Source organism: Protopterus annectens, chromosome 17.part0 (assembly GCF_019279795.1).
Source record: "Protopterus annectens isolate FY-2018-M chromosome 17.part0, PAN1.0, whole genome shotgun sequence".
NCBI lineage: Eukaryota > Metazoa > Chordata > Ceratodontiformes > Protopteridae > Protopterus > Protopterus annectens.
The window spans coordinates 673193918-673209688 of NC_056751.1; the positions used below are offsets into that span (position 1 = coordinate 673193918).

Here is a 15771-nt window from a genome sequence, read left to right on the forward strand (position 1 = left end):
GCTGGAAACGCAAATGATGTCTGGATGGCCTGGCCATTTTTATGTGGTAGTACCCATTCCTTGAGATCTATAGAGCACATACAACTGTCTTTCCCTAAAAAGGGAAGTATTGACTGAAGCGTAACCATCCAGAACTTCTCTTTCTTTACAAATTGCTCGTGTCTGCTGAGGTCCAGAATAGGTCTCCAGTCCCCTGTCTTCTTTGGAACAAAAAAGAATCTTGAGTAAGTTCCGGATCCTATTCAGTCTGCTGGGACTGGCTGGATGACTTTCTAGCAACTTGCGGACCTCTACAGTTGCTTGTTCCCTGTAACTGGGAGGAACATCCGGGATTCTCCTTGGGGGACTAGGTTGGGTGAAGAATGGTATGAAATACCCACTGGAAATAATGCTTTGTCCCCAGCTGTTTGTTGCATCTTGCCAGGCATCTGGGTATAAAGACAATTGCCCTCAACTGCCTCCAGAGCAGGACAATCGTGTCTCCCTTCAGCAGTGCTAAGGTCGACCAGAAAAGTGATCTGTCACTTTGGTGTTGCGGACCCCCTTTGCCGTGAGGGCGGCGTCTTCCATTGTTACCCCCTCCTCTGCCCCTAGAGGGGGGGTGACCAAGTGCGTCCTGAAAGGCTCCTTGGGCTTTTCGGAACCACATTTTTCCTCCCCGTTGGCCTTTGGGGTGAGGCCAAGTAGGGGTGGAGAAACTGACAGCAATCACAGTATTTTCCTCCTGCTCACATCTGGTAAGAGTTTTCTTCACTTTGGGCCCAAACAGAGATGAGCCATCAAACAGGGTGTTGACACATGAAGACAAAGGGCTCTGCAAAGGAAAACAAGCGCATCCAGGAATATCATCTTAGCACAACGCCTGTGCCCGCTGCTCTATTTGTCCCATCAGCTGCATGTGATATGAGACGCATGAGTTCATGGAGTTTAGGGTAGCGAGCTGAGTGGCAACTTTGCCAGAAACCCCTGCAGCTACAGTACCCTGAAGAGCATCTCCCAACTCCTTAAGGAGATCTCTCTGCAGTCTGGTGAAGTGGGTCAAATAGTTCCGGGATCGGAGTGCAAAAGTCACTGAACTAAACATGCGTCTCCCATGTCAATCCATGATCCTGGACACACTGTTAGAAGGATGGAACATTGAGAAAGTCTCAGACATTTCCTTCTTGGTGGCCGCCACCACCATGGCATCAACAGGGACTCCCTTGGAAAAAAAATATTTATCTAAGGGTGCAGAAATGAACTTGTTGGGCCTCCAAGGGACAGGCTCCATGGACTCTGACTGCCATGCTCTTCAAGAAACCAGCTGCACGAGCTCATCGAAAGGCAGAGACACACAAAAGGTGGAAGGTTGAGACCCGAAAACCTTCAGGAGAACTGCCTCGTCCTCAGTAGGGCTTTTGGACTGCCAATCACCCCTCTGCCTAAGGATCTCTAGCATCTCCGCAAAGGAGATATTCTCAGAGGAGGATCGGGGGGACCCTTCTGACTCATCCAAGTCAGTATCAGATGTCAGACTCCTGTGGGGCGTCCAAGTGTCTCCTCTTACATAATCTCTTCCAGAGGGCCTCCTCAGTGGGAGCCTCTGGGGTGGTCTCGGAAGAGCAAGGGGTGCCCTGTGGGGCTACCTGAGGCTCAGGGTCTCTACGCTTGGCCTGGATGATGGAGACAGAAGCAGACACAGGCACGTAGGGGGAAGAAGAGACCAGACCTGGTGTAGAGGATGTCTTTGAGGGACAAGGCTCTCCTCACGGCTTTGAAACATCACAGCTCCAATGAGAAGGAATCGACGGATCCGAGTGAACTGCCATCCCCTCCTGCACAGAGGCTGTGGGCTCCGAGCTGGAGGTAGGAGCTGAGCTCATACGAGCAGAGGCCCAGAGGGGAAAAGTCAGCACCGACAAGTCAGTGTGACTATCCTCCCCGGACCAGACAGGAGAGTGTCAACCCTCAGATTCACCGGTTGGCGCAGGGGATGTCAGAGTAGATGGAACCGATGACACTGGAGCAGGTCTCACCCCCCTCCAGCTCAGAAGATCTGGTATGGCTTGGAGGAGGAGCAGTCAAATCCTGGATGGTGGTCTTCGGTTCAGACTCTGTGGTCGGAACAGACAACAATTTGGCAAGGTCTGGTGCCCATAAGAGCTTCTGCACCAATTGGTCCACATCCAAATCCGAGAGGCTGACAGAAGATCTAGAGGAGTGCATCAAAGGTGCTGATTGGAGAAGTCTCTGAGATACAGGTCTCTCCGAGACCGGCTCCAAAAAGAAGAGACACACTGCTCCGATAGCTGTGGAGCTGAAGTCCCGGAATCCTCCACTTTCTTAGACTTTTTAGATGGCTTGGAATCAGTAGATGATTTTGATGATTTAGAAGACTTGCTAGCCCCATCCTGGTCAGACAAAGCTTCAGTAAAATTATGCTTCAGCAAACCTCAATCCACAAGCTTCCTTTTCCTCTCCAAAAGAACCCTTGAAGAAAAGGAATGGCAAATGCTACAGGACTCCTGCAAGTGCACTGCACCAAAACCATACACACACTGAACATGACCATCAGTAAGAGACATCCTTCGCCCACAGTCTGTACATTTTTTGAATCCAGGCTTTGGGTGCTTGCCTTTTTCCTCAGACATATCAATACAGACTAAACAGTCGACGACAACCTAGAAGAAAAATCAAGATAACACCACTAATAAACAAACACCGTTTAACAAATGGCTGAGAAAAACAGCCAACAGTATAATACAGCCCAAAAGTTAAAGCTAACCTTAGGCTCAACTGTGATACAAAACACACTAACAATGGCCGGAAAGGAAGGCCAACTCTGAGTAACAGCACACTATCTACACTATGAACACTATAGTAATATATGAAACACACAGTGAAAAACTAGGCCTGACATGAGGCCACTACAAATATGAACTATGAAGCACCAAGGGAACAGGTCTAAAGAGACAACTACAAGATATATAGATATATAGATATATCTATATATCTATATCTATATATATGGGTTCCCTTCAGAATTCTAATTCCGAATGCTCGGAATCGCGAAACACCAGAAGCATGAAATTCAAAATCTCGAAGTTCGGAGCTTCTGGTGTTGCGGTGTAAGTGCAGGTAAGTTTGTATGAGTGTGTAGGTTATGTGCTGTAGTGTATGTTAGTGTGTGTTTTGGTCGTGATGTGTGTGCAAGGGGCTGTGAAATGTTTGGGTGCGAGTTGCCTGTGTGTGTGATTGTGCGGTCATGGAGTTAGAATATATAAGTGGGAGGAGGGTGTGGGGGTACAGCACCCCCTATGGGTGGTGCAGTGTGGCAAAGCCCCCCTGCTTGTTTCTAGTGTAGGTTAGTTTTGTTCGTGTGTGTGTGTGTGGGGGGGGCAGTTGTGTGTATTTAAGTGTCGGGATTTTGAATTTCACGGTTATGGGCCTTTAGTATTGTGGTGTTTCGGCGTTATGATCTCTATATTCTGAAATTCGGTATTTCAGAATGTCGAGATTATAAAGTGAACATATATATATATATATATATATATATATATATATATATATATATATATATATATATATATTATCTATCAGAGATAAAGAAGTTTTGAAAAAGACTTTCAAATAGCGATTTTGTGTCAAAAAAAGGCTGGAGCGAACTGGAACCCCTGATATCCATGCCACGGCAAACTAGATCTGAGGTAATTCAAGCAGTGCATCATGGGATATGGGGCTTGGTCTCGAGCTACTGGTAAAGGTAAACCTTGAGCTTTGCTAACGGCTGTCAGAGCCTAAGGATCGGCTCCGAACCCATCAGTGAAGAATGAATGGTGAGATTGAACAACTTCACATTATTAAATAGCAATGTATAATTGGGTGTGCTATGCTGTCCATCTTCATTAAGAGGACCAAAACGTCAGGGAAACAGTCTGGTAACTTCATAGTTCATGTCCAATAACCTTTTTGCTGACACTATAACAGTGATGCTATTGTGCAAAAACAGTCTATTTGTAGCTCACAAGTATATCAGGTTCCCTGAACTTGCATAGCCCGTGTGTGTGTCAGTTTATTATCAAACAAAGCCACCCATGAATCCTGTGATTGCAATAGTGCTACTATACAATGACATTTAAAAAAAGAAAATGCTTACTTTGCTAAAATAATGTCTTTGCATAACTGCACTTCAGTGTCCATTATTCCCCCTTTATTGTTGTACTGTACATGTGTATGCATGCATACATGTATGTATTTTCCTATAGTGGACCTCCATAGCAGTTTGGGTTTTTTTTTTTTTTTTTTTTTATTTTAACTTGGATCTATTAAACTAATGTGTGACAATTTGGTGATAGAAGTCTTTAGCGATTTACCAGAAAATCAAACTTTTATGATGGTCAGGGCAAAAATGAGGAAACTTGACATTCTGCAAAACTGTGGACAGCAGACAGTAATGGTTACCAATAATGAGACTGACTGTACTGCTGGCAACCATAGCTGTAAACCATCCAGAGTTTTGCAGAATATCACAGATTTCTCCCAGATTTTGCACCATTTGTCCCATCCCACAAGGATGGCATTACAGGTAGTCTGCCTGCTCAACAACACTTCAGCGACCAGATACCACATTAGTATACATCTTCCTACATCAGTGTGCATGTTTTGGAATATTAATATCCCTTTTTTGCATAACAGGTTCTAAACTATGACAGACCATCATCACAGGTACTCTGCAAAAAGAATTTGAGAAAGTTAAGAAATTTTTTTTCCTTGAACACTTACTTTGGAAATAGCCACGTCGGTAGGCGAACCAAAGTCCAACACCAAGCAAAGCCAGTATCAGTAGCACAATCACTACAGCGGCTACAATTCCTCCAACGTTCTTGTCCTCTGGAAAGAAAAAGCAGGCAACTATTCATTAGAAATGTTCTGTAATAAAAATAACATTAGGATATCTAAATTGCAATTCAGCTAAAACAATCCAGTACTGGATGAAGTGTCTCAAGAAAAATCCTGTTAATATTCCAAAGCACAAAAGAGGCAAACCACGATGATTCTTCAGGTTTTAATGAAAAATTAAAACATCAAACGAACAGCTGTAGAAAAGAGTGAGCGCTTTCACATTTTAACAAACGCTTCTTCAGACTTAAAATACATCTAAATAATGTGTTCTTATATACTCAGTTAATTGAATAATTGAGACAATTAAAATAATTCAAAATATATCACAGTCATCCCTTATTAAAGGTATATTGCTACATTAATAGCTTATATATTATATTATACTTTATCTTATAACTGTGTATATAATATTTTTATGCAAAACATATCTATTAAAAATAGACATTTTAAAATGACAATAAATAACAATAGTATAAGAACATGTATATAAAAATAACTTCAAGGCAAAACTAAAAATTGGTATCCCACATTTAACTCTGTCATATAAAGCAAATTTAAATTCATCACTTGAGTGGTGTACCAAGATAATAAAATTATTAGACATGTACATATATACATCTATTTATAATAAAAGTACATGTATAAAAATATAGCATACATAAATTAAATTGACTTACTTACTATAAAACATAGATATTAGTGACTATAAGGTTTCCCTTTTAAAAAAGGTTTAAGTGTTATTTTATCATTGAGGCCGTGACCTCTATGTGCTTGTAGCCTTAATATCCATTTATTTTCCTTCTCTTCAGTTAGGTTCTTTATGTCACCTAGTCTATCCGTCTTGTTAACTAACTCAAGTACTTGAAAGGTGAATTTATGCTTAGATCCTAGACTCAATACATGTCTGGCTAAAGCATTCCTGTCGTCCTCTCTATTTATGGCATATATATGCTTCCTGATTCTCTCTCGTAACGTTCTATTGGTTTTTCCTATATAAAATGATTTACATAATAGACACTTTGCCAAATATATCAGGTCTCTGGATCTACAATCAGCATATCTATCAAACTTAAAATTATTGCCATTGTCAGGATGTGTGAAACTATTTTCCTTTGCTATATAGCAACATTGATTACAGTGTCTGCATGGGAACGTACCTTTCCTTGTGTTAAAGGAGCTGCCTTTATATTATTTTCATAGCAGAGTAACCTCTTAAGGGATTTCATGTTCTTATATGTGATATCAAGCCTATCACTTATATCTTTCAGCCTGTCATCTACCAATAACATTCCCCAATTATTGGTTAAAATATTTCTAATAGTATTATTCCTATTTGTAAAGGGTATCACTATTCTATTCTTAGCTGTTCCTATCTTAGTTCTTTTTGTCCTATTACCATCTCTACTAGTTCTATGTAGGAATGGGTCTACCCCTACCCTCTCTTTCCAAGGAATTATCTTGAAAAAACTTTATTCAATACTTGTTTATCATATCCTCTGTTTAAAAATTCTTCTCTTAGTGTCTCACATTGTTCTTGATGTCTCATATCATCTGTTACTAACCTGGAGACCTTTAATGTCCGACCTTTAACTATATTAGAATAAAGGTGCCTAGGGTGCATACTGTTGTAATGTAATAAATTATTCTTCCGACAAGGTTTTCTGAACAAATCTGTATTAACGGTGTTCTTATCTTTACTAATGAGAACATCCAAAAATTCTATCCTATCAAATGATTTGGAGCATTCAAATTTCAGAAAATCAGTGGTTCCATTTATATAAATTAAAAACAGATCCAATTCTTCAAGTGTACCACCCCACAGGAGAAACACATCATCCACAAAACATTTATACAGCTTGATATTTTCTCTAAAAAGTGCATTTCCTAAAACATAAGTTGTTTCCCAGTATGCCATCACAAGGTTTGCATACGAATTAGCACAAGGTGTGCCCATCGCTACACCCTTTTGCTGCAAGTAATACTTATTATCATATAAGAAAACATTGTTCTCAAGTACTAATTCTAGAATAAGCATCCATTGTATGACCAGATTATTAGGAATGTTATTCTAAAATAAAGTTTTTCAAGATAATTCCTTGGAAAGAGAGGGTAGGGGTAGACCCATTCCTACATAGAACTAGTAGAGATGGTAATAGGACAAAAAGAACTAAGATAGGAACAGCTAAGAATAGAATAGTGATACCCTTTACAAATAGGAATAATACTATTAGAAATATTTTAACCAATAATTGGGGAATGTTATTGGTAGATGACAGGCTGAAAGATATTATAAGTGATAGGCCTGATATCACATATAAGAACATGAAATCCCTTAAGAGGTTACTCTGCTATGAAAATAATATAAAGGCAGCTCCTTTAACACAAGGAAAGGTACGTTCCCATGCAGACACTGTAATCAATGTAGCTATATAGCAAAGGAAAATAGTTTCACACATCCTGACAATGGCAATAATTTTAAGTTTGATAGATATGCTGATTGTAGATCCAGAGACCTGATATATTTGGCAAAGTGTCTATTATGTAAATCATTTTATATAGGAAAAACCAACAGAACGTTACGAGAGAGAATCAGGAAGCATATATATGCCATAAATAGAGAGGACGACAGGAATGCTTTAGCCAGACATGTACTGAGTCTAGGATCTAAGCATAAATTCACCTTTCAAGTACTTGAGTTAGTTAACAAGACAGATAGACTAGGTGACAAAGAACCTAACTGAAGAGAAGGAAAATAAATGGATATTAAGGCTACAAGCACACAGAGGCCACGGCCTCAATGATAAAATAACACTTAAACCTTTTCTAAAAGGGAGACCTTATAGTCACTAATATCTATGTTTCATAGTAAGTAAGTCAATTTAATTTATGTATGCTATATTTTTATACATGTACTTTTATTATAAATAGATGTATATATGTACATGTCTAATAATTTTATTATCTTGGTACACCACTCAAGTGATGAATTTAAATTTGCTTTATATGACAGAGTTAAATGTGGGATACCAATTTTTAGTTTTGCCTTGAAGTTATTTTTATATACATGTTCTTATACTATTATTGTTATTGTCATTTTAAAATGTCTGTTTTTAATAGATATGTTTTGCATAAAAATATTATATACACAGTTATAAGATAAAGTATAATATATAAGCTATTAATGTAGGAATATACCTTTAATAAGGGATGACTGATATATTTTGAATTATTTTAATTCTCAATTATTCAATTAACTGTGAGTATATAAGAACACATTATTTAGATGTATTTTAAGTCTGAAGAAGCGTTTGTTAAAACGTGAAAGCTCTCACTCTTTTCTACAGCTGTTCGTTTGATGTTTTAATTTTTCATTAAAACCTGAAGAATCATCGTGGTGTGCCTCTTTTGTGCTTTGGAATATTGTCTAAATTGCAACTTAAAGTTATGTTAAGAGTAAGTGTTTATCTGATAAGTCTTCTTGAAAGCCAAAGCGTTACAGTGTACACTGGTAGGGAAAATTAATATTAAGCAGGCCTGCAGCACAAGAAAATATTCCACGGTCAGTGTCTTGACATCAAGATCAACCAACACACCTTACAATGTAGGCATTCCTAATGCAATGGGGCAAATTTAAGCTACTATAATACTGGCATACATTCTTGCCAATGGTTTTATGATCTCAACACACTGCATAATTATACAAGTGCATAAGAACATCGGCTAAAGGCTCACTAACGTCAGGTTTTAAACAATGCAAAAGTAGAAACCTTTATGCACAAACGCAAGACATTCACATAATGAAGAGAAATTACCAATACACAAATTATTTATTTATTTTATTTGTTTATTTTACATTTGTTGACCGGGATAATCCGACTGGATACATGTCCATTTTCAGCGGAGGCCCGGGGAGAAAAGCTCCACATTGAGAGTTAGTTATATACATAAGAATTACATTGTTACATAATAGTACAATTGGTTATATTAAAAAAAAAAACAAGTGAGGAGGAGTCGCAGGTTGTAAAGTAATACTGTGGATGTAATCAGTACAGGCAGAAAAGATGTTAATATACAATTTTCGATTGGCCCCTTAGTGAGGTGTAAAGATAATAGTAGGTGAAGAGGGTTTAGATTACAAGGTGATAGATCTGGAACAAAAGGAGGTCACAGCATACTACCGGAGGAATATGTAGAGAGAAGAGAAAGGACAGTTCAGCTACATAGTATGGGGGTTAGTCAGGATATGAGCATTGGCATAGCCAGTGGGACTTGAAATATTGGATTAGACTTTTTTTAAAGTGGGATAGGGAGGTAATGTTGGTGATACTAGAAGGAAGGGAGTTCCATATTTTGAGAGAAAACACTATACCGGGTACCACACAATAACGTCTTTATTTAAACAAAGTAAAAAGGAGAGGTGAGCGCTTTCGCAACCTTCGTTGCTTCATCAGACAAAGAATTAACTGTTCAACTGCTTGTTTTATATCACTCTCAGGCAAAATTTTTTTTCCAATTAGTGACATCATACAACTTTTGAAAATTTAAAGGCATATATGACAAGAATATTTTAAAATACTCATATAAAATATATATATACACAAAAATGTAAAGTATGCTCATATTTATGCATATCTAATTTAAAACAGTTAAATAATCTCATTAAAAATGCATACATATAAAAAATGCATATAAATAAAAATGCACAGTATATTCATATTTATGCATATCTAATTTAAAACAATTAAATAATCTCATAAAAATGCATATATGTAATATATATAAAAAAATGCATAATACAAAATATATAATGAAAAATATATGTATATATATATATATATATATTTTTTTTTTAATTTATTTTATGCAAAAAATTAATCGTGTTGAAGGCGTCTAGCTTTAAGAAATGGAACCAGTGATGTACAACCATTTAAGCCTGGATATCTATCAGCATTGAGCTTGATAATCCATCTTTGTTCTCGGCTCTCTGTAAAATTTTCTATATCTCCTCCCCTCACATTTCTATGTATATGTTGTAAAACAAAGAACTTGAAAGAGTGTGAAGGGTCAGTGTTTAAAACATGTTGAGCAAGCGCACTAGTAGTTTTATTTCTGGTGTCTCTTATGTGTTCCAATATTCTATCCTTTAAGTTTCTATTTGTTTTTCCTATATAGAAGGCATGACATATTTGGCAGAAACAAAAACAAACATCTGTGGTTTTACAGTCTGCATATGAATGAGAGTATAGTGTAAAATTTCTAACAGGATGAATATATGGTATAGTACTATGAATATGTGTACAAGCAGTACAAGACCTACAAGGAAAAGTACCTTTGCGTCTGGAATTATAGGTAGTTTTTTTGACGTCTTTATTACACAATTGTTGTTTTAATGTTAGATTATTTCTGAAACTGAAACTAGGTGCATTACCAATGAAAGAATGTAAACAAGGAATCTCATGTAAAATGTGCCAATGTTGTTTAATAATATTAGTATACTGATTAACATTACTAGCATACTGAAAAACCGCTCTAATGCTATTATTTTGTGTATTTCTCAAATTACTGCTATACGACGTAATAGAATTAGAAGATTGAAAGTACGCTTTACATTTAGAGTCCCTGAGTGTCCAAGCATCAGAAATAGTTCTATTTCATCCATATATCCTCTTAAATCAGTTTTCAATTTATTCAAAGCTAGTACTGCATCATTATCACTGTTGTGTAATCTTAATGTTCTGTATACCTGCCTCTTGAGCACATTTCTTGGAATGTGTCTAGGATGCATACTGGTTTTGTGCAGGTATGTATTTTTCTTCGTGGGTTTATGAAAAATTTTGCTGGTAAAACCTGTCAACTCTGATTTGATTATATGTACATCTAAGAAATCAATCTCAGATGTAGAAAATTTGTATGTGAATCTCAGAAAATCAGTAGTTGTATGCAAATAGTTAATAAATAATATAAGCTCAGCTATATTGCCTTTCCATAATAAAAAAAATCATCCACAAACGTGTATACCATAAAAGCTGACTAATAAATGGATTCTTATCAGAAAAGACATGTTTGTTCCCAGAATGCAAGAGATAGATTAGCATAACTATTTGCACATGGTGTGCCCATGGCAACACCGATCTGTTGCAGAAAGAATTGTTCTTCAAAATATACAACATTATTTTCCAGAATAATCTCTAACAAACTGCATATAAGTTGTACTTTTTCATTGGTGAAGCAATTATTTCTTGTAAGAAAATTTCTAATCATATTAATGCCCCATGTATTCGGGATACTTGTAAACAATGACTCTATATCCATAGTAACAAGAGCAAAGTCATTAATATCTGATAAACTTTCAATTCTAGTATGCAATTTCTCTAGAAACATTTTTGTGTCTCTTAAAATATTTTCACATTTGTTTAAGAGCACATGCAGTGTACTTTCAACAAAAATAGACAGTGGTTCTGTACACCAACCAGTGCCTGAGACTATGGGACGCATTGGTGGCAGACTTCTGTCTTTATGAACCTTTGGTAAGCCATAAATCTTAGAAATAGTTGGATTCAAGACATTAAAATATTTAAACAGTGGTTCATCTATTAAATCAGTAATTAATAAGTCAAAAATCAAAAAAGACACTATCAATGATGGCATTCACTGTAACTTTTGAGATTCCTCTGTATGTATCATTATTGAGCAGTAACTTATACATTTGTTGTACATACAATTGCTAATCTAAAATAACAACACCTCCACCTTTATCTGCCTGTTTAACAACGACAGAATTCAAGTTCTTTAGTTCATTCAGTGCTCTATATTCACTTGTATTTAGATTTCCATAGTAATAGTCACTCAAATTATCATCACATACCTATAATTCCAGACGCAAAGGTACTTTTCCTTGTAGGTCTTGTACTGCTTGTACACATATTCATAGTACTACACCATATATTCATCCTGTTAGAAATTTTACACTATACTCATTCATATGCAGACTGTAAAACCACAGATGTTTATTTTTGTTTCTGCCAAATATGTCATGCCTTCTATATAGGAAAAACAAACAGAAACTTAAAGGATAGAATATTGGAACACATAAGAGACATCAGAAATAACAAAACTACTAGTGCGCTTGCTCAACATGTTTTAAACACTGACCCTTCACACTCTTTCAAGTTCTTTGTTTTACAACATATACATAGAAATGTGAGGGGAGGAGATATAGAAAATTTTACAGAGAGCCGAGAACAAAGATGGATTATCAAGCTCAATGCTGATAGATATCCAGGCTTAAATGGTTGTACATCACTGGTTCCATTTCTTAAAGCTAGACGCCTTCAACACGATTAATTTTTTGCATAAAATAAATTAAAAAATATATATATACACACATATATTTCTTTCATTATATATTTTGTATTATGCATTTTTTTATATATATTACATATATGCATTTTTATGAGATTATTTAATTGTTTTAAATTAGATATGCATAAATATGAATATACTATGCATTTTTATTTATATGCATTTTTTATATATATGCATTTTTAATGAGATTATTTAACTGTTTTAAATTAGATATGCATAAATATGAGCATACTTTACATTTTTGTGTATATATATTTTATATGCGTATTTTAAAATATTCTTGTCATATATGCCTTTAAATTTTCAAAAGTTGTATGATGTCACTAATTGGAAAAAATTTTTTTGACTGAGAGTGATATAAAACAAGCAGTTGAACAGTTAATTCTTTGTCTGATGAAGCAACGAAGGTTGCGAAAGCGCTCACCTCTCCTTTTTACTTTGTTTAAATAAAGACGTTATTGTGTGGTACCCGGTATAGTGTTTTCTCTCATATACTTCTCTTTTTATATACTGGGTTTTACCTGTAAGCCGTTTTGCTTTTCGTTTATTAGTTTCATATTTTGGCAGTGACGTTGGCAAATAGAGCATCATCACCTGAGTTATAGGATCTTACTTTTTGAATAAGTGGAATGTTAGAGGAACGTAGGCTGTTTAGATTGGTATAAGGTATGACTAGGTTCTTTAGTGCTGGAGATTTATCCGGATATTTGATTATCCGGATATTATGTATTCACAGACTCATTAGAAAAAAAACTAATGCAGATTATGTGAAATCCTTACTAGTGGTACACAAGTTATTGCACCCTCGGTAAATCACTATTAAAACCAATCACTCAACATAATGCAAACTAAGAAATTAACATACTTGTCCTGAATAACTGGAACAAAGCATTCATTTTGGTATGTAGCTTTTCAAGCACCTGCAGTAACTGGAGAGACCTCAAAGGCACTTCACAAGGAAAATTCAAAGTCTTCAGCATCTGTCCTATGTGGATTGGGTGAAATCAGTCACTTTATTCTGTTTCATACAGACTATTCAGAGATGATCTCTGCCTTGCATACAAGGCAATTTCTGACCCTGCTTTATTGGAAATGCTGTATACCTGCAAGTCAAATGGTACATGGGTTACTCGGTCTAAAGACCTTAACCTGGTATGTGATATTAATAGAACCTGCTGAAAGGCCAGATTGGTCTCCCAGAGGTTACCACACCTTTGGAGCAGATTCCCACTTCATGTCAAACAGAGCACCTCATTGGCTCTCTTCAAATGCAATCCGGATAGGTAACCGTAAATTCAAAAACACAAAAAAGTGCTAAAAAGCAAGAAACTCTGAAACATCAACTTTAATACATAATAAAATAAATTCATCCTGGGGGTTCCACCTGTGTCCCTCTTGGACATGGCCAATAGGTGTTGATTGTGGAAATAAGGGCAGAACCTGGCTAGGCTTGTAAGGGCCCTAGGCCCATTAGCCTAATAGCTTCCTATGATCCTACAAGACAAGTGGAATAAACTGAAGTTAAAATACTACAGCACACACACCTACCTCATAAATAAAAAAGAAAATGCAAACCTATCCTGCAACTCCATACTGTGTAAAATATTTTATAGGTATACTTCATTGTATAACTAATATACAATACTGATTTTACTATACTAATAAATGATGCATATTTTGCAACATTTTATAGGTATTACTATAGAAATCAGAACACCAGTATCAGCAGTAATGTTCAAGTAACAAGTGGCATGATGTTGAACACAACTGGATAGGTTTAAAAAAGTAACAGTAATGAATGCATACAACTGATTCCTTGTTAAAACACTTTTGGACAGTGTTCTCTTCCCCTTGGCTGCACTGCATCACTGCATAACCAATAGTGCAGCGCACATACTAAGAATAGGACCACACAGGCATACAAACAGGGTTACATGATGAGCCCTACAAATATTACATTAGCTATTTAGTGAACATTTCAGAACAAAACTCCAAGATATTCGGCATGAATACAAAAAGTACAAAGCTACTAACTATTTGGCTGCAGCTAACACTGCAAGAAAGATACAGCCATGGAAAATTTAGTGCAAGTCTTAAAGTCAGTCAGTGTCAGTAACAATAGGAACAAATTAACTGAGATAAGACAGCCTTGCAATATATCCTATTTAGGACTGATAATACGAGTAGCTATAGCCTGAATTTGCAAGCAAAGCAGTGATGAATGATTTACTTAATATATCAAGAGTCCTACATTCCCTCACTTATGTTGTATGTGTGTGTATATGTGTATATATATATATATATATATATATATATATATATATATATATATATATATATATATATATATATATATATACCCTTATATATATATATATACACACACACATACAACATAAGTGAGGGAATGGTTTGGAGCTGATCCTCTGCTCCGACTTGGCCTATTACAAAGCTCAAAGTCTTCTAGTTGGCTCGTGGCTACGTAGGTTCCCATGGTGCACCAGTACAATCCCCAGATCTGGTTTGCTGTAAACTAAAGACAGAACTAAAGCTATCCAGAAAGAATAATGAAAGATCTCCACCTGCTATGGAAAAATTATCCTGTCCCCAGGATCCTTCCAGGACGGGGGTAGGAGGGTGGGTTCATAAGAATGAAGGGCGAGATGGACTACAAACATGGAATGTTATGGTGAGTACATAACTTTATGTTCTGTAGTCCTATCTTGCCTTCATTCTTACACATGGGACAGCATCCCTAGCACCTTATTCTTGGGTGGCTCATGGAAAGATGCTCCTGAATACCATGGAACCAAAGGAGGCTCTACCCCTAGAGGTCAGGTCCAAAAGTGTGAGGGGTAGCCCAGGTAGCAGCTGTACAAATTATCAACTGGAACCCTGGCTTGGAAGGCTGCAGATGTAGACTGGGATTGTGTAGAATGAGCCTTAATCCTGAACGGTAAAGGCTTTCCATTAGAAAAATAAATGAGAGAGATACAACTGGACATCCAATTTGAACGGGTCACTTTGGAGACCTAATCTGGAGTTGGAGGAGGATACAAACAATTGGTCTGCCTTCCTGAATTCCTTAGTCTTGTGTAGATAGAACTGTAATTGCCTGTGAACATCCAACTGATGAAATTTGTATTCTGCTATGTTGGAATGATTAGGGAAGAACACCGGCAGTTCTATAGTTTGGTTCAAGTTATTATGACAGCACACTTTAGGGATAAAAGATGGATTTGTGCGAATAGATACTCTACCTTTGTGGAAAATCAGATAAGGGCAGCTTGATAGACAGTGCTTGTAATTCTGATACTCGTCTAGCAGATGTGATGGCTACTAGAAACCAAGTCTTCCAAGACAGAAACTTCAACGGGCACAAATGAGCAGGTTCAAAGGGTGGAGACAATTTTGGACAGGACGAAGTTTAGATACCAGGAAGCTACCAGTTCCTGAAAGGGAAGTCTCAGCAAAGTAGTACCTTTAAGGAAGGTTTTGCACAATCTGTGTGACAACAGGTTATAC

At 36.7% G+C, this 15771-nt stretch overlaps 1 protein-coding gene across 1 annotated transcript in view; it reads right to left on the bottom strand.

Annotated features, from left to right (window-relative positions):
* Nucleotides 1–15771, bottom strand: part of F11R (F11 receptor) — a 1474472-nt gene that overhangs the window by 158462 nt on the left and 1300239 nt on the right. Inside the window, exon 6 of the mRNA XM_044059235.1 lies at nucleotides 4762–4869. Coding sequence (XP_043915170.1) covers nucleotides 4762–4869 — 108 coding nt within the window. The remainder of the gene's footprint in view (nucleotides 1–4761; nucleotides 4870–15771) is intronic.